We start from the raw sequence: 21,157 nt of genomic DNA on the forward strand, positions 1-21,157 counted from the left end.
TTTTCAATTAAATCTAAAACGTTATGATTTCCAATGAATTTTTTAAACACATTTAAAAAAATATTATCTGTATTTGTATTATTAATATTGCACAGACACTTGATTGACAATTGATATTGTTTAACATATCTCATCACAAAAGCTACTTTCGACACAAATTTTGTATAATCTTCTTTCAAATTTTCATGAATTTGAAGACCATGATATTTATCGCCAAAAAACATTTATAGAAATCACCTAATTTTTTTTCAGCAGTTAATTACAAGAACTTGTGCCAGCGATTCTTTACCAAAAACTTATTAGTAGATTAATAACCAAAATTTTTCAAACGGTTTTTGAATTTGCTAAATTGATTCAAAATTACGGGCAAACACAAAAAATGTTTCTTTTTCTGCTCTTTACAAAGAAACGGCTCAGCTGATCGTCGCCCAAAACTGTTCAAAGGAAGTCCTTATCAAGTAGGAAGAATGGCGAATGAAAACTTATTGAAGAAACTAGAATTTAAATTATTTGAATATTTAACTTTTAATATAAATAAACTTACGGTTTGGTCATTTTTACACCAAACTTTATAGAATAAAAATATTCTCAAAAAAAAAAAATTAAATTAGTTTCCAATATTTCTATTCAAAACAGTTCTATTCTGTCAAAAATTGGCCTCTATAATGTTGTACAAAATAAATGTTTACGGTATTTTACTTTTTTGCATGGTATTATGATTTTTTTATTCTACATGAAAATATTAGTTTGCTCTATATAAATTTATGCCTAAAATACGATGCAAGCAAAAATCATAGTCAACAAATTCTCAATTTTAATTTTTTATGAAATGCTTTATATCGAAAATGTGTATATTTGCCTATATTATTTTTTTGATAAACATTATTTGCAATATATAATACAACAATAAACATATATAGACTTTCCTTTTAAATATAATAGAAAGTTATATTTTTCGGACCGCTGTATTGAGATTTACTTTGACAATTTTTATCTTAATACAATTAAAAGGAAAATCATATAGATTTATTTGCAATAACGTGAACAAATAGTTGTGCTTTAAGGCGAATTTCTGTAACTTCCCGTACCAAAAATTAAACGTTTTCAAGGCCAATCGTGCTGCGTATCTGTTATACAGAAGAATACAGAGGCGCGTAAGCGCCGCATCGTAGTCTAACGAATCAACATTGATACCGCACCCATAAAAATATAAACAAAATGCATACTTACTATTAAAATCTTTTTAAAATAAAATAGAGTAATTCGATGTGCATATTTCTAATGGCGTTTTTTATTACTTTTTTCATTTGGCATCTTTTTGACCCATATCTTTGAAACGGCTAGACCTGCCTTTGCCAAAAACTAAACAGCACGTCACCTTATCACTACAAATCGAATGTTTTTTTCAATTAGTCTTCAATTCAATTAGTCAAAATTTTGTATCCGCACACACACATACATCCATTTTTTTCTAAGATATACCAAAACGTTCAGAAATCTCTAGAACGTAAAAATATATTATATAAAAATTTTCATTATTGATTATTTTTTCTATTATCATAACTTACTCTGCGGGAAGTTAAAAACTGTGGAAAATTACTCAATACTATGACTCAAAAAAAATGATCGAATTATTTATTGTCTTTCAAAAGGCAATAAATTGATAACAAAACAGTAATGACAACTACATTACTGAGTAATGCAAAGTTTGCAGAATATAGTCTTATTTTCAATTAACGACTATTTATTTTGTTAGACACTACTTTATTATTGAAATATTTAATAATCATTATTTTAACACACCTTTTTGTATATCGATGACTACACGAGCGTAAAATCCTGAGCATACAATATTTTCTTGATGCTAAAACGTAAAAAATACCTTAGTAAACAAAAATGAAAAATATACCCTTGTTCCTAATATGAGCGTATGAGCTCTATCCCAAATAAACATGTCTATATTATTCGCCTTGAAATATTTTGCAGGAAGGTCTGCTTTATAGATATTTAGAAATGCCTTCCTTTCGCATCGAAGGGTTTATTTATTGTGTGATATAAACCTCGATAGATGGTGAGAGATTATTTTCCAGTTTCTTCGCACATGAATTGTCTGTAAAGAAATATCGTTGTAGAAAATTCAACAGGTGTAAAATCTTTCCCAAACGGGCCATAATATACACACACACATATATATATATATATATATATATATATATATATATAATGTATTGGAATTTTTTTCACAATGTATTGTATTCTGGAAATTTTGTTATATCAAGTTTTCTTCATATAAATAGAAATTGTATGAGATTGTTCTACTGTTTGCCAAGAACAACTTTGCTTTTCAGTTAAATAATCTTTATATGATTATTGAACAAGATTTAATATAACAATCGGTTTGATGATTTGATATATCAAGTTGTACTATACCATTTTTCTGTTTCATATCTAATTACGAAGAAATGTTTTTCAGCATATTTTATACCTATTAACTTCCCGTATGGTAAGTTTTTGTGATCGTCTAGGAATCGAAAATATTTTTTTTGCATATCTTCATGTTTATGATGTTTCTGAACATTTTGGAAAACCTCAGAGAAAATGTATGTGTGTATGTGTGTGTGTGTGTGGGCGTATGTATGGATACAATTTTTCGTCCACACTAAGTTTGCTTATTATTTCTTGCCACACGACGTTTTACTGATATTTTGTCCTAATAAACTGTGTAACAGTGCTATAGATTGTCTTCAAATTTTCAACTAACTATCCTTTCCTAGATTCTCTTCACGATTTAAAATATTTTTTTAAGTATCCTTTTCCTAATGCACTGTTAAATTCACCTTTAGTACTAAAGTCCTTTGAATTTAACTAAAAAAAGTATCAATATTCACAAAACATCACTAAAACAATTAAGCACGTGTTAATTTTGATATTTCTTCGCGAATTTGTTATTTTATTTTAATCATATTTTTTTTTAGTGCTGCCGTTAACAATTATATAGCATTTTATATTACGTTAAGTGTTGTTAATGTTATATATTGTTATATTATTCAATTAAATTATATCATTATTTTATGTCTAATTTTAATTGAATTTTTTAGTGCTACAACTATGTAAAAAAATAAATAAATAAATAAAATAAAGTGTGTAGGAAAATGTGCATCACCACTATTGTAATCATAAGACCTACTTGCCCAATTGGTATTCAAAATTACAATTTATTCGTCTTAATTTGAGAAAAAATCCAAAAAGTAATTTACATTTTTATATTAAATTTTGAATGTGATCCTGTTACTTATACTCAGGGTCTTTTATAAATTTATTTATTTATATTTAGCAAAACTACAATATTAAGCATTAAGAGAATGAGAGTAATGTAACACATTTTTAATAATATATAAATCCTTGCTCTTACATATTCGTGTCGTGCTAAATTCCTGCATCGTATAAATATTAGTAGGATGGTTTGATGATTGGTAAAAACATTCAAAATCTACCCTGAAAATATGACATTTTATATCAAAACTTCAAATTGAAAATCGTACCCCATCTATATCAGATATACATTGACAAAACAATGTCAGCTTGTTTATAAAATGATGAACGCTTGGTTTTGATTATCATGTATAATGGACGTATAGCATTTAGAAAAAATAATCTGCAACAAAACAGATAGAGATATTTGGCCTAACCTATCGCTGAAGCCGTAAAAAGCGCATTTAAAATTTTATAGAGTGATTCTAATTTCGAAAGATTATTAAGTTGTACATAAATTGAAATTTTCATGAAAACAGAATCAAAAATGTCCTCAGCTTCGGATTACCGAAAAGAAATGTCTCTACCTACTGTTAGGCAGCGCAGTTTATTCACAGCAAATGCGTATACACAGGTAAATTGTGCCCAAGTCCCTTAAAACTATTAATATTTCCAAATTTACATCATTTTTGATGCAAAGTTTGACATTTGAAACGTCAAAATTTGCTTACAAAGTGAGGTTATCTTTCAAAGGGGGTTGTATGAAAATATCTCATTTACGATGTTTATAGGCTGAGTATAATGAATATTTTCTTCATAAATATAAATTTTTATTTTGTTGGGTTTAATTTAAGTTTGTTCAAATTAATTAATAAATGTGTAAAATACTAACAATTGTAAATATTCTTATAAATAAAGCTCGATATGACATTTTTTTTTTAAAAATGTTTTAGATTTTAATTCATTCAAATCAAAAATTAAGTGTGAGTAAATTTAATGAAAAAATTTACAAAATTTATTTAAAAATATTTCGTTACTGAAAGTAACCTTGATACCTTCTATATGATAAACTTTCTCTGTCATGTACTACAAAATGCATTTAATACTGATCCGATAATTTTTCTATATGTTACTAAATAAGCAAGTTCAGTAGTTTTTAGTACAATTTCTTTAGAGAAAATTTAAAAACTTTGAATATTAATAATTCAAAAGAGGAATATAAATGAAATATATTAATAATATAAAAATATTCGCCTTAACAATATATTAAGGCGAATATGAAAATATATGTAAGTAATGCTCGATAATCATTTGAGAAATTTTTAGGGTAATGCTTGATCAAATTGAAAGATGGTATAATTATTTTTGTAGATTTAGATTATAGATTTTCCAACATTTATTAATTTACTAAAAGCAAATATTTTTTATATCATACATCGATCAAAATTGAGAAAATGAATAAGTGAGGTGCGGTTCATTTGATAACTATGAATTATTCAATGACTAGTAATAATAATTAGTTACTTTTTGCTTCTCTGCTTTATATTTCAGTTACTTATATTTTTTGTTCTTCTGTCATCAATCATCTGCATTCTTCTTCCTAGTTCTTTCGGTCGTTCTATTATTGTCTTTGACTTTGTCGTGCAGCATGCACTCTTTTTGCAATATGGATCCAACCCAGTTTCTTTTACTTTTCTCTATAATGCTCATTAATTTGTTAGTTTGTTTGTACACTTTAATAATATTACCAATATGCACCAGCATATTTGATAGCATTTATTATTAGCTTTTAAAAAACGTCGATACATACATCCCTTTATGATAAATTCAATTGTTCACGATGCCTCAATAATAACACTAGGTTCACAAATATAAAGTTGTTTGTATTGGATATGCATAGGGGTTCTAACGTAGTTTTTACCACTAAACACGAATCTGAAGTCAAAATCGAAGGTGAAATGGCAAAAATAAAAAAAAAACGACAAATTATCCGATATAGTAAATTTTCTATTCCATTTACATCTTCCATTATAATTAAAATATCATAATTTCTGATCTATTTTACCTTAAATGCATTTCGTTTTCTAATCTATTTCACCATAAATCCCTATTGAGTTTTAATTAAATGATTCACATAGTTTTCTTTTTTTAGTTACAATAGTGAACATCCAGCAATATTGATAAATAATAACATAAATTTAAATAAATAAGAGTGCAAAGGATAGAATTTACATGAAAATAATATCCTTAGTATGATGATTTGATAAAAAATAAAATTTACATAGTTTGTTTTTGTAAACTTCATCAACAATTTTCAAACATATTTATTCCCTCTTGCCCCTGAGTAATTTGCAAACATACTTGCTAATAAATATTTGAACAGTTGTTCTTCAAATTACTGCTCATATTTACAAAAAATAGTAGATCATTGAAGAATCCTAATCTTAATAGATCATTGAAGTGATACTAAATGTATGTGAGAAATATTAATGATTGAATGGTACTCAATAGACATTCAAGGTAAAAAGACCAGAAAATGACAAAAATTATAATATTTTTAGTATCGTGCTATAGATCGGAGATTATGTTTTGCTATTTGCCCCCAATTCTGACCTAAAATTCGTATTCAGCAGTAAAAACTACATTGGAAAACATATGCCGCACACCAAATACATACAGACAACATTTTAATGGATCTGTGTAATTGACAGTTGTAGTAATATAAAATAGGTTAAATGTAAGAATTGTTATTAATTAAATCTCTTTTTTTATGTAAAAATGGGTTAAACAAAGAATATTTAATTATTCATTAAGTAAATAATGTTATGAGTTTTTGTTATTCTTCCTAGGGTGAAGTATATCAAACGGCTCCGCACCACGCAGACGAGCCTTCATCCACATCAAATATTGTAAAATGTTACGAAGTACCCACACACGGCGAAGGTTTGTATGCAGCAGCCGCAATGTGCTCATCATCGGCAGCAGCTGCATCCGTGTCTTCAGCAACATCCCTTACGGCGGCAACAACGTCCTCCTCCTCGAGCCTACAGCCTCTGTGGCGAACACCAGCCGCGAGAGCAGGGAAATGTCCGACGGGATTATATCCAGGGGATGATCTATATCCAGTTAGTTGGTTTTGGTTTAATCAATTAGTAGTAGTCGGTAATAGCTTTCAAACAATGATGATTTGATTTAACAAGCCCACAAATGTTAACAAGAGTTCTCCCGTTAATTAGAGGCTAAAACTATAGGTTTTAGCCACCTGACCTGCCTCATGTCAAGTTGTAGTGCCATCGATTTTCACTTCAAAATACATATAGCAATATATGTGCAGTGAATATAGCCTTTATCTGGTATTGCTGCATCAATAAACACAATTTTTACAATTACTGAAATTCAAATAATATCTCATCGCATAGAGATAGGACAACAGTTTGGGCCATCTTCATAAACGCACTTATTTGTGCCATATCATCACAACTGCATATAGGACAATTATGTTTGGGTAATAGCTCTCAATTGGTGATGATTAAATTTAGGTAGCTTACAAATTTTAAAAAAAGAGTTCTCCCGTTAATTAGTGGCTAAACTGTTGTCTATCTGATAATCATAATAATAGAATAGATTATCTACCTGATAATCATAATAATAGAATAGAAAACTGTTCCATTGATCAGTTGACTAATTAGTTAATTAAATAAATTAATATAAATCTTATGAAAATTTCCTCTTCAGTCTTCTAGAATTAGGAATCTCGAGTAGTACTGAAACTATGTGGTTTGGGTGTGTTTCCAGTTTTAAGTGATGGTGAAGGCTATTGCTGCTAATTGCATTCACAATATATGGAATGTTAAAATCATTATGGATAGTTTGATTGCTGATGAATCAGGGGACATCAGCGATTTGTCTCAAAATCATTGATTGGGCACGTTGTATAAGAACTATATTGGACTTACTAGCACAACCCCAAAGTTCAATGCCATAAGTCCAAATAGGCTTAATTATAGTTTTGTAAACTAAGATTTTGTTTACAAGTGGTAGTTTTGATTTGCGCCCTAAGAGCCAGTACAGGTCTTTAGTTGTTTGCTTCATATGTTTAATTTTGGCTAAAATGTGAGATTTCCAAGTTAATTTTTGGTCCAAATGAATTCCCAAATACTTAACACTAGTTTTTGTGGTAATTATATGTCCGTTGAAATTGTCTTCAGGAAATGTGAGTTTGTTGAGTGAAAATGAAATATGGTGGGATTTGGTCTCATTCATCTTAATGCGCCACTTTTTGGTCCATTCTTCGATATTATTTAGAAGTAATTGCAATTTGGTTGAAGCACATGTGTGGCAGATATCTGTAGATAGAACCGCAATGTCGTCAGCGAACGTGGTAGTAGTGGCATCTGGAAATGTAGGAAAATCGCTGGTATATATCAAATACAAGAAAGGACCTAGTACACTTCCATGCGGAACACCCGGTCAAGCAGTAGTGGCATCGGTTTTTACTTGAGAATATTGATAGCAATATGTGTACAATAAATATAGTCTCTCTCTGTAATCGCTGTATCAATAAACAAACTTTCACTATTACAGAAATTAAAATAATAATAATTTATAACATAGAGCTGGGACAACTGTTTGGGTTTCCATCTCAACCGACGTCGATAATTGTGCCGTATCATGACAACTACATATAGGACTACTATGTTTGGGTAATAGCTTAATCATGATTTAAGAAAAGTTTACCCGTTTATTAGTAGCTGAAGCGATGGATTTCTAATTGAAAATCCCATGTCAAGCAGTAGTGACATTGCGGTTCACTTGGAAATATAGATAGCAATATGTGTGTAATTAGTATAGTCTTAATCTGGTAAAGTGGTATTGCTGCATCAATAAATAAAATATTCACTATTACAGAAATTGGAATAATAATAATTCATAATATAGAGTTAGGACAACTGTTTCAGTTGATATCTAAACGGGGTCTTCCAACTCGTTGCCTCGTTTTTTATGCTGTTTTTGAGAATGAATTGTAGGGAAACCAATAATGCAATAAAGGTGCGGTTTTTAGAATTAAATTCATTTATTTCTATACTTTTAACATAATTTATTTATTTATTTTACTGAAATTTTACTGTCTCTATTTGACCGTAATTTGACCTTGAAATGTGCCTCACGTAAAATGTATACCAAAACAGTTGACACGATTAAGCTCAAGAATGTCGTCTAAAACAAAAAAAAAACAAAATAATTTATTTTGTTTATGACTTTGGCTAATCGACATAGTTAGTTGTTCAAATAATATATATAACTAGTTGCACGTAGCATTTTGTCTTAAGGCAAGTTGCATGAATAATAAAAATTGAGTTAGCTATTTAGGGGACTCATAGGGGACTGTTAATACGGAGTTATATCCAGATTATTTCGAATATAAAACTTTTGTTTTCATTAAAAAATAATCAATGCGATTTCCAATTGGTGTCTTTCAAATAGGTATGTTTGAAATATTCAAATTTTTCAAATATCTGTGATTTAAGGAATTAAATTAAGTTGCCTAACACAATAAATTTTAACCACTTCGGATTTTGGAAATGTATTTTATTAAAGTTTGGACGTCAGCTGTGATCAAAAGCTATAGCTAACTACTAAATGTGAAGCGTACGTTTTACGATTCTGATTGAAATCGCTTAAGTGCATGGCAAAATTCTAAATTCTGATAATTTTGTATATTTCAACCGCTTACCTATCAACCGCAGGCCTATGATATTTTAGTATGTTAATTCAGACTACGATATCTATCATTATATATCGTAGTCTGAAGTTATATATATATATATATATATATATATATATATATATAGTTTCATAAGAATCGTACAAAAATTTCAACATTTAATTACTAAGAAACGGCTTGACAAATTTTTACCGTTTTTTTACTCGATTCTCATAAGATTAATGGTCTTTGAAATGAAATATTTAAATAAAGTCTTTCAAACTGAGTATATACCATATTTTCGTAAACCTATACAAATTTATTTTCTTTTGTTTCATTTTGCAGATATTTTACTCATTTTCTTATGTAAATATAAACAGTAATTCTCTACTCGGTGTAACCATTGTTATATGGCCATGTAGCCATTACACATAACATCAATGGATGTATAATTTAATGAATAAAGATATGTTTTGTACATGCATTTAATATACATTTGTATATTAATACATTCAAATTCATACGTAAAAGCATATACAAAATGAGCACTTTACAAAATTATATAAAGTTAAATTGAACAAATATATATTTACATTTCCCTACAAACTTCGCAAATTATTAATGTTTAAACTTGGTTTGTATTTCTTTTTAGATTTAATTTATTTTTGCTTGCTCTTTCGGGTTGTTATGGCAATATCATATTTGCTCAAAGTTGAATTTGCCTTTCAATTATTCTGTATCAAGTCGCGGTCGTAAAGTTTTATGAACAAACATATGCTTCATATATTATCTAGAAACATTAGTAAAAAGTAGAGTACCATATAAACCCACCACACCATATAGAAAATAATTATAGCATGAGTAATTAATTGCTATAGGCAACTATATCTATATTTTTGGAACAAATTTTTAACTTACATTGTCTTGTAATATAAAATATTAGTAGTGAGAAAGATTTTGCCTCGAAACATATATATAAATATTTAACTTAATGAATCAGAATTAAATATTGGCAACTTTTAATATTGTAATAAAAATTGCAATTTATTGCAGTCTATTACTCCAATCTTTCATTAATTTTTATATCACTGATCGACTATTTATTAGCGATTCTATTTGTATATGAATCAATAATAATATTGATATGTAAAGATCATATCTGAGCAAAAGACATTTTTAACTTCCCGTTTAACACCGTCTAAAATCCAAAAAAAAAAATTCTTGCAAATCTTCACTTTTACTTTCTGAGGTTTCTGAACATTTTGACATACTTTATGAAAATGAATAAATGTATGTGTGTGTGATAGTGTGTATTTTGTGCGGATACAATTTTTCGTCCACGATTTCGGGCGCGCGCATCAACCGATTCGAATAATTCAACTGTAAGGAAGATTTTGCGATTAGTTTTTGATGTCCGATTTGAATGAAAACTATTCAATTTGTAATGATGGGGAGATGTGATGATTAGTTTTTCACAAAGATGGGTCAAGATCATTTGGCTGTTTCGAAATACGGAACTAAAAGTGCAAAGAACGGCTGGATGATGGCAGGTTTTGAGAGAACGAAGCATTCCTTCAAAAATCATTTTGCATATGTGAAGAAACAAGTAGTTTTTGGAAAAGGCAAAAAAATGATTTGAAAAAAGAATTAATTTCCAATTTTTTAAATATAAATAATGATTCATACTTCAAATTTAATTTTAGCTAATACTCTAAAGCTCCCTCATATTCTTGAAGTAAACAATTTAAACTTATTAGTTATATTTGTTGGCATAAGAACATATGTAAACGGCGTCGTCCAATATATAAGCTCTTATAGCTTGTCTGCAAAATACAAATAATGAAAGTTACAGTGTTTATAATAATTTATTTGAAAACATTTAAAATTCATCGAATACTTTATTACGGTATGAAAAGTTTCAGCAAGTTGCTTTAAGGCATGATGCCATGCACCACTGTTTTTTTTTTTGAAAATCTTCATTTCCGAAGGGAAAGTTAAATAATTTCAACATTCAATTAAGATTAAAACGGTCCAGCTGATAATTACCAAAAACCAATCAGCATGATTCCTAACTAGTGTTATTTGAACTTTTTTGAATTTTTCAATTCAGTTCCAGATTTTTAGCTAACACGTGGAATTTTTGAGAAAACGTCGACGATGGTACAAATTTCGACCCACACTGTACACAACACAGATACTTTTTTTCAATTATGATATAAATAGATTTAGAATAACTTGAACAGTTCCAACCTGTTTTGGGCCCCGCCCCACCTTGAGGTTTCTAAAAACGTAATAGTCCCTCATACATTTTTTTTGTTCAAAAAAAAATTGTTAATGATGATTTTCAAGATGAAATCACTATTAAAATGCCAAAAAACGGAAATTTCAAACTTATTTTATTACTGATTTTTGGAAATTTATTTAATGCGATACTTAAGCTTGCATGCTGCACTCTGCACAGAGTCGTATATTAAGTTTCTACTTACTGAACTCAAGTCTCCACGTTGTGTTATTTCAAGACTATTTCTTTTTTATCAATGAATTATAGCAAATTTTTGTACATATGTTTACATTTGAGAATTTAGTTTCAGTTTCTTCATTAAGTCATTTCTTAACCAGTCTACTTATCTAGCTCATATTTATATAAGCAGTTTATCGCATTATCATTTTTAGATTATGACGGATAGTTGTAATGTTATTAAAAAGTAATGAGGAAAATTCAAATTCAAGCTAAACTTTTTAAACAGTCAGGTCAGCGCGAGAGAAACAAACATAACTCCGGCACAGAGAAGCAACGTTAAAGACTAGGACTGTTGCGACTAAACCAGGACACCTTAGTTAGATCTAAGAAGCATTTTTTGTTAAACGTTTTATCGATACTATACTATATTACATTCAAATCACCACAATTTTTAAAGTACCCCCCTGAATATACAAATTATCCCCCGGTGGAGCGTGCGCCCCACGTTGGGAATCACTGGTGTACAATATAATTTTAGTAAGTCGAAATTTCTAGCAAAAACAAACTTCCTTGGGACGTTAAAACAAATATTTTCAGGATAAAATGAATATGCGGATTTGGTTTGCGCTGCTCATTACTCATTCGATTACAATAAGATTAGTCAACAGGAATAAATTCTTTGCTTTCAAGGAAATGTGTAATGTCACCAGCCCTTACTTCACATTTTGTTTGAAAATCAAACAGCTTCTCTTTTTTACGTCTACGGCTTTTTGCTTATTTCAATTTGTGAAGCGTGGAAATGTTTGCGACAGTTTCTGATACATTTCTTGACGCACAACGCGCTAACGGGACCATTTACTTCTCGATAAACATTGAAATATATATGAATATTTCTGAAAATATTTTCCTCCTCGGAGGGTTGCATCATAAAATTATATATGATTCGCATGTTTAGGAGGTCTCTCACATGCTTTTATACGAAACATACGTTGTATACTAAAGAGCCCGCGATATCATTAACTTTTATTACGCCTAATGTATTTATGACTGCTCTTTCATTAGAGTACAGGTTTGAGAATTTGTATGTTTCAGCATGCTAGTGTCATTTACCAAATCGAAAGTATTATAATACATTGTGGCTATAATTATTATTGTTGATAAAATGACTGACGATAAAACCACACATGATTAATAAGTAAAAAATGATTCATTATTGGCTTAGAAATATATTATCTGATCAATGTTACAACTAGTGGGGCGCATGGAATCGTGCCTTAAGGCAATTTTCTGGAACTTCCCGTACCAAACATTTTTTTTTTTAAAAAGATTAACATTTTTCAAAACTTTACTCTAAAAAAATTTGATATTTGAGAAATATTTTGGTAATTCTGAACTGTTTTTCAAAGCAACTGCTTTAATTGCATAGAGACAAAATATCGAAGCGCGTATCGCCGCGTCGCCGAATAACGAATAAACATTGGTATGGAACCAATAGGAATGTAAACAAAATTTGTACTTATTGTTAAATCTATAAATTATCTGATAATTTGATGTGCATATGCTTAATGATCAATTTTGACCGCCAAATGCATTTTTTTTTTTACTTTTTTCACTAGATCTCCAAAACCGTTAGACCTGCCCATGAAAGTTTAAACAGTTCTTCATGCCTTAGGCAAATTGCTGAAACTCCCCGTACAGTTAAAAAAAGTCGAGGAGCTTTAAATGTTTTCAGATAGATGGCTATGAATACTGTAACTTTCATTATTCATATTGTTAGACAAAATATAAAGTTTATGACTTGAACGACGTTTATTATGTTTACACGAAAAGAAAAATCAAAATCTAAATGAAGCGGAATGAAGAGTGAATCGCAAAATTAAAAAAATTACCCTTACCAAAATTTAATCGTTTTTTGAAACTCTTAATACAATAAAAATGTTTTTTGAACAATCATTAATCAGATGTTTCGTTCTCTAGAAAACTACCATTTATTGCACACTTAGCCCCCGTATCTCCAAAATGGCTGAACCTGTCTTGCCAAATACTAATCAGCACGTTCTCCCTACTAATAAGTATATTATGTTTTTGAATCATTTAATTCGGTTAATCCGTACGCCTGTGGGAAAAAAAATTTCATCCATACATACACACATCCATATTTTTTAGGTTTGCGCGAAATGTTCAAAATCCCACGAGACACGAAGATATGTGAAAATTTCATTTTTTATTTTTAGACGATTACTATAATTTACCTTATGAGCAGTTAATTATTATTATTATTATCGTGTGAGCTACATCATCATAAAAATCAATAGTAAAAAACAAATGAACATCTAGAATTTTAAATATGACACTTGATGTTATCTTCTTTTCAGTCACATTGTGGCTTTTCATAACCTTTAAAATAAAGTAAGATAGGAGAATTATGAACTCAGTAAAATTTCTTACACCTATATATTATTGATTAACCAAAACTCTAATAATGCCGTGTAGAAAATCGATTACATTATTTTAAATATTAACAAAAAGCATTAGTAGTTGCTGTTGCACATGTATTTGTTACAATTACCCAATTAGATGATTTGTATGCAAAACTCATTGAAATTGGGTGATTATGTAGTTGAAGTGCAGGTTGTTAGCTTTTCTTAGGGTAAGTTATAGTAATCGCAAAAAAATCGAAAATAAAAAATTTTATGTATCTTAAGTGGTACGTTTCAGAGGTTTCTGACCTTTTTTGCATAACTTAGAAAAAAATCATGAATGTGTGTGTATGCAAATACAAATTTTCGTCGACAAAATTTTAAAATCATTCAATTCATATTGATAAGGTCACGTGCTGATTAGTTTTTAGCAAAAGCAGGTCTAGCCGTTTTGAAGATACGGGGCGAAAAGTGCCAAAACCGGTAACTTTTTAAGAGAACGAAGCGTCTTATTTTAATAAATCACAAAAAACATTTTACTTGTATTGACAAGATGAAGAACTATTTCAATTTTTGGGAAGGCAGGTCTAGCGGATTCAAAAATCATATAAAAAATTTAAAAAATATGCCATTTGACGGTCAAAAATGATCATTAGACATGTGCACATCAAGTTATCAGATATTTTATGGAGATTTTAATAATGTATATGCATTTTGTTTACATTTCTATAGATCAGTAACATCGTATGTTCGTTAGACGACGACGCGGCGATAACGCGCTTCGATAATTCGTCCTCATGCAGCTAATGCTTGCGATTGCTTAAAAAAAAAAAAAAAATTTTCAAAATACTTAAAAAAAAGTTTCTTTTTCAAACATTTGAAATTTGTCAAAAATCGAATTAAAATCAAACAATACCAAAAAATTTTTGGTACGGGAAATACTAGCAATTTGCCTTAAGGCACAATACCATAAACCACTAGTTAATTTTAAGATCACGAATTATACGCTAAAAATACAAAAAAAAAAGTTTACGGTAACTTTAAAATAAATTTCTGCAAAACTAATTTTCTACATACAATTCTGAACTTTATCATTTATGAAAATCGGGTATTATTATATGCTTTCAGTATTTCGAAAAGAAAGAACCATCGTGGCGTGACCCCATCTCCGAAGTGGCCCTCGAAAGCAACTCGCCTCCCCTGGGGTTGCCCAACGCGCCCACATCCTTAGGATTGACAAGTGGAGCGACCGCCACTCCTCACGGAACGATTTCAGTTCGATTGCGCGAAAGGATCAGGTACTTATAAGATAATCTTCTCAGCAAAAGCAAATAAATCTTTAAATCTTACAGTTTTATGGGTCATGGAAAGAGTTTATGCTGAAGTAGATTGAAAATTCATTTTGCGATTCAGAATGATACTTTGGTTAAAATTTGCCATTCCAAGGTGGTTACATCAATTATAAAATTAATCGACACTAGATATAAAACTATGAAAAATTCAAATGTTTATGATAGAACACTTGGATTTATATGGGCTAATTAAAATTTATTTCATATGGTTTAATAAATAGATGTACGTGCTATGGATGAAGTACCGAGAATCTACAAAAAATCATTTCATGTTCTTCTGATTTGATGACTTTCTGTTGTTTTTCTTCAGAATTTGATTTTTTGTAAGCTGTTCTGATGAATGTGTTTATAAATCTTAGGTTTGTCTTTCTGAGATTTTGATGAAACTTCGCATAACGATAGAGTTATTAGTAATATAAACATCTTGAAATATTATAGGCCTATGAAGAGCGGTTTAATTATAAAAATGAATTAATATTTTGAAAAATCGCTTTATTCCATATCATTGTTTCGATAGCTTATTGGGTTTATGCGAGATACTGCCAATTATTTGAATTCTGAAGCTCTTGTTCAAAAAAGAAAATTAAAAATAATCGGGTTCAAACACTATGGGCGTAGAATTTATTTTTATTTTTTTAAATTTTTTTTTGTATTTTTATAATTAAAAATTGCAATAAAAATTTATAATTATATACTTATTATATTTTTGGATCAAAAAATGTTATATTTGAAACAAATCTGTAAGTACATATATTAAGGGCTATTAGATTGCAAACCAATGATTTTATAATACATATTTTTGAATATTTTTCATGCCAAAACATCCTAATGATTGCCTTTTTCTAATTACAACTTTCTATGGAATTTGCATTATATACAATTAAAATAAAAAAGCAAAAAAGCCTAAATTGATTTAGCTTCATATTTTTTTTCCTACACAATAAGAAAAAAGTATTAACTTCACAATCATTTGTTCTAAAGACGTATTATTTCTAAGATTCTTTGTTAAATATTTTTGAGAAACCTAGAATTAACTGTATTCGACTTCATTAGTGTATTAATTGGCACCCATAAGGCTGAGTAAAATTAAGTCGTATTACAAATATTGTTGGACACAATAAAATAATAAAAAGTATTTCGATTCTTCTCATTATTAATTTTAATTGCGACATTTAATATGATTTTGTACTAATAAGTATTAGTTATTATTATTAGTATATTTTCTAACCAAATAAAAAGATAATAAGAATAACTATGATTTGTCTTCAATATGTAATTCCTAGGATGCACTTTTGTGCAAAATCTTATCTGTGAAACCTTTAATAATTTTCTAAAATTTATAACAAAAGCTCGAGCTATTGTCAATTGGAAATGAGGTTGCCTTCAATAAGTAGTTCCATTAGAAGACAAAATTAATTAGACTTTTAAGTAATTGTTCATAAGTTGATTCATTATGTAATATTTCTAAATGACTCATCGATAATTGTTTTCACTTCTAATTTCGAACAAATAATTACTTCTATTAATCCACAATGAAACGTATAATTTTTAATAATATTTGTATTAAATATATTGAAGATGCTGATAATTTGTATTTTAGAGATGTGTTTTGCGTAAACTCTTTTCTGTGAAGCCCTTAAAGATTTTCTAAAATTTATAACAAAAGCTCGAGCTATTGTCAATTGTAAAATAAGGTTGCTTTTAATGAACAGCTCGATCAGAAGACAAAATTAATATATACTTAATTACATGAATTCATGAGTTAATTAATAATGTAATATTTCCAAATGTTTTTGCTCGATGAATATTTTCCCCAGTCTCATATGACAATTTTCTAATTTGATATATCGATTTCTCTACAGTTTTTATTAAAAAGCAATCCGATTATATTTTTGTTAGCAATAATACCGTAGAATGTAATGTGAAATTCGATAAGGACCATTATATGATATTAGAGTTATTGAGCGATAATAAAATACGTAATATCCCGCATTACATTGCGATATAACGGTATTATGTCAATTCACGATTTTCATTGCAGATACATTTGGCCGAATTGCCATTTAAATATTCACTATTCGTTTCGGCATACATTAATATCAAAGCTTCATTACTTTTTGTTATACAAAATGAAATTTATTTCAATCCACATATTTTATAACATTGTTCGGACAGAACCAATTTATAATGAAGCTTATTACATTATAATAACGATAACGATAACATTATTGTTTATTGTTGTTTTATGCATAATTTAATACATTTACTAATTACATGACATTAGTTTTGTTTGATCATTTTATTAATTCACAAGTTCGTATCTGCAATGGACAAATTTGTAATAGATACTATATTTCAGAATTTTGAAATAAATGACATATTTTATTCTTGTGAATTCACAAGTTTAATTTATTTCGTTTATTATACAAAACTAACTCAAAATTAATAACTAATAACTAAATAATTAAAATTAAATTCTAAAATTTTAGTTAAATTCTTAGTCTTTATAGCAATGCGTTCAAATGTAAATGTATACCTTTATATTATTGTCACAAATTTTTATATTGCTTTTCAACATGATTAATAAACGATTTTCTATGTACACAATACGTTCATACAATACATTTTATTGAATTTAAATAAATGAAATGTTTATCTTAAATGTTTTTTTAAGTGTTTATCTTTTTAACTGAAATTAATTTTTAAATAGCTTTTGATATGACAACCGCTATCTATATAACATCATCTAGGAAGTTGAATAGTCAAATATTTTGTTATTACATTATTAATTTCATTTAACTAATTAAATAGTATATCTTGGGCAAAAGAGCACTATCGGCACTTAACTTCCCGAAAAACAACTTTGGATTTTTGCCAGAAATTCCTGCTTGCTAATTTTACATTTTCTGGTTCATTCTGAACGGTCTGAGGTCAAAATTGATATGTGTATATGAGCCAATTTTTTACCCTTTAACGGCGTTTTGCTGCACAAAATTCAAAAATTTAAAAGCCATTCAATGTATCTCGATACGGAATCACATTTAGCAGTTTCTTTATAATTATTATTTTTTCGTCCACGTTTCACCAAAAACGTGCACCTCAAAATAAAATTCAAAAAAGGCTAATATATGGGAATCGAATTGGCAGAGATTGCCTGAGTTTTTTCTTTGTAATTAAATGTTAAAATATAAACCATAAACTATAGAATATTATAGTCCAACAAAATGCGGTTAAATTATGAAAATTTATTAATTAATTTGAACAGCGTTTTTAGTAAATACGTTAAATTGCAGCCAGTCGTCGAATTGAAAGAACAATAATATATATTTATTTACACGATTTGACACGGAATATGTGTCATCATTCAACTATTTTTTTAATTTAATAAACCTTTCCTTATGTAAAATAATAGTATTCTTGGTAGAAAAGTATAATTTAAAAATTAATGATATGTTCCGAAAACATGGTCTTATATTGATTAAGATTTTTTGTATTACAAATATGTTGATTTATTATCTTATATATATATATATATATATATATATATATATATATATGGTATATATATATATAATTATATTGAGAGTTTTCTCCAATGTAACAACAATTACAATCGTTGCAATTTACTTTGTAAGCAACATAAAAAATCTAAATCTTATATATATATATATATATTATATATATATATATATATATATGTATGTATATATATATATATATATAGATTTTTATGATATTTTCTCTTCAATGGAATATATCTTCCAAATACCTATAGTTCTTTTTTATTAGAAAAACGAAATAATAAACTGCGTAGTTTACTATTGCGTACCCTTTTTCGGACCAATCTCCTCGCAGCACTTTATTATATTGTATTTTATTATATGAGATATTATATATATAGTATATGAGTGATCGTCCAAGGTAAGCATTCGATTTTCTTTCAGAGTGGGACTTGACCATCGACAAGGCAGTTCGCGTGATCAATTTCAAAAACAACATCGTGATGAGTCTTGCAGGAACGGGTTCGGCCGCCGCCTTAATGCACCCCAATGAGCAGAGTTTAACAGTACGGGTCAAGGGTAGAAATTTTGGCACACGACATACACATAATAATAAGTAAGGAGACTATTTACTTTGCTCTGTATGAGTAACAATTTGCTTTCATTACGTTCAAATAATGAGATCATGAATGATGAAATATTGTATATATTTAGAGACAAGTTTGAAGAATTTAGTGCGAGGCACCAAAGTAAATATTTGACTTTAAGGGGGTATTCTAGTGTAGAGCGATGAATTTTAGGTCATTTTTAAGTGTCGTAAAAGAAAGCATGAATGTTTTTACTATCCATTTTTTCCACTTGTTTCATTATTATTATTAAAACACGAAACAAAAATTAAAAAGTAAAAAAGTTGAAAATGTAAAAACTGGCAGCTGATAAAGTGGGTGGTTCTCAAAAAATTGGCATCTTAGTCTTGGCATGATTTCAGCCCTCCTAGCCATCGTAAATGCAAAAAATAGAAAGATTATTAATCTACAATATGTCGCAATCGCATGAACTAGCGATGAGTAAAAAAATTTTTTTATTAATTGGCGACTGTTTGAAAAATAAGTTTATATGTTTTTTGACTTTCTAATTTTTAAAAATAGTAAAAATTGGAATTTGGGGTTAATCCTAATTCAGGCTATAGATAGGTTTATAAACAAAGACTCTGGACATTTCAAGTGAATCGGTCGATTAAAACTCGAGGAGAAATCGTGTCAACAGTACTGGAAAGTCTCTTCTGAGAAAAACGCATTTAAAGTTTTGCGTGAAGCCAAACCAGTATCGAGACCGAGTCAGTAAAATGCCTATATCTCCGAAAATAATTCAAATTTTCAAAAACCTTCTCGTACACATATTCTTAGATAGTTAAACTTTGAAAAATATGAAATAAAAAAAATCGAATTTTTTTTTAGTTCTACACTAGAATACCCCCGTAAGCAATTATACTGTCTAAACATACCAAATGAATTACATCACAACACATAACACAATTCAAACAAACAACTACTTACTATGTTCAGTAAAATTCCAAGTCAATTCCAAATCTAGAAATGTGTTCTTTTATTTCTCTGAAATTTGTCGATTGTCCTTTTTCACCCCATAGCGGGGAGGAAAAAATCCAATATTTAATTTTTAATTTTATTAAATAATAGCTACCAAACCAAAATATACATTATGATTACATTATTACACAGTATATAACCGATCTAGTATCTTGTCAGAAATATTCATCACCAATGTTATAATAATATTATTTAATTTATCTTGTAAAATTTATTTTTTCACTTAATTTATGGTAATTTGGGCGTAATGGGCTTATTTCAAATATTTTGCTCTCTACTTGAAAATATCTAACTCTCAACATTTTCATTGCGGATCTTTAAGGCCCACTCTGCTTTATAGCTGAGAAGTTATAAAGCAAATATTTGAAAAAAAAAGCAATGTGTTTTTAATTATTAGTAATCCATTTAAGAACAGTTACTTATAATAGTTTTTGAATAGCAATCAAAAATATTACTTTCTATAAACTACTGTGATGTTAACTAGAACTCTAGTAATAGCACAGAATTTTAACATTTAGATTAAATTTCTAAAGCCTTTCCTCAACTTTTAGTTTTCTTTCTATACGTAGTTCGATTCCTTCCGAGCTTTAGTTATCCTCTAAATATCATTTTGAATCAGATTTTTAAAAGTTATCTTCCATCAATATCAGTCCAACTGCAGTCATTTTTTCTCAGAACGCGCAATATTCAGATGAACCTTTGCATGTTCATTTTTTTTATTTTTTCAATCTTTCTCAAAGCTACATTTGCATGCAAAACTAGTTGAAGAGAGCAGTATTCATAAAGTCTAGAGTCAGATTACTCATCAGAAACGTTCTATTTTAAATCGCATTAAATTTTCAAAATTGTTGTGTTCTCTTC

General features: G+C 28.6%; 1 protein-coding gene across 1 annotated transcript in view; it reads left to right on the forward strand.

Annotated features, from left to right (window-relative positions):
- Nucleotides 1–3,799: 3,799 nt before the first annotated feature.
- Nucleotides 3,800–21,157, forward strand: part of LOC113371217 — an 80,094-nt gene continuing 62,736 nt past the window's right edge. The window contains exons 1-2 of the mRNA XM_026611856.1: nucleotides 3,800–3,886; nucleotides 6,102–6,377. Coding sequence (XP_026467641.1) covers nucleotides 3,800–3,886; nucleotides 6,102–6,377 — 363 coding nt within the window. The remainder of the gene's footprint in view (nucleotides 3,887–6,101; nucleotides 6,378–21,157) is intronic.

The sequence above is a fragment of the Ctenocephalides felis genome, unplaced genomic scaffold (assembly GCF_003426905.1).
Source record: "Ctenocephalides felis isolate EL2017-DRISC unplaced genomic scaffold, ASM342690v1 CF-g0.4_SCAFFOLD_01492, whole genome shotgun sequence".
Lineage (NCBI taxonomy): Eukaryota > Metazoa > Arthropoda > Insecta > Siphonaptera > Pulicidae > Ctenocephalides > Ctenocephalides felis.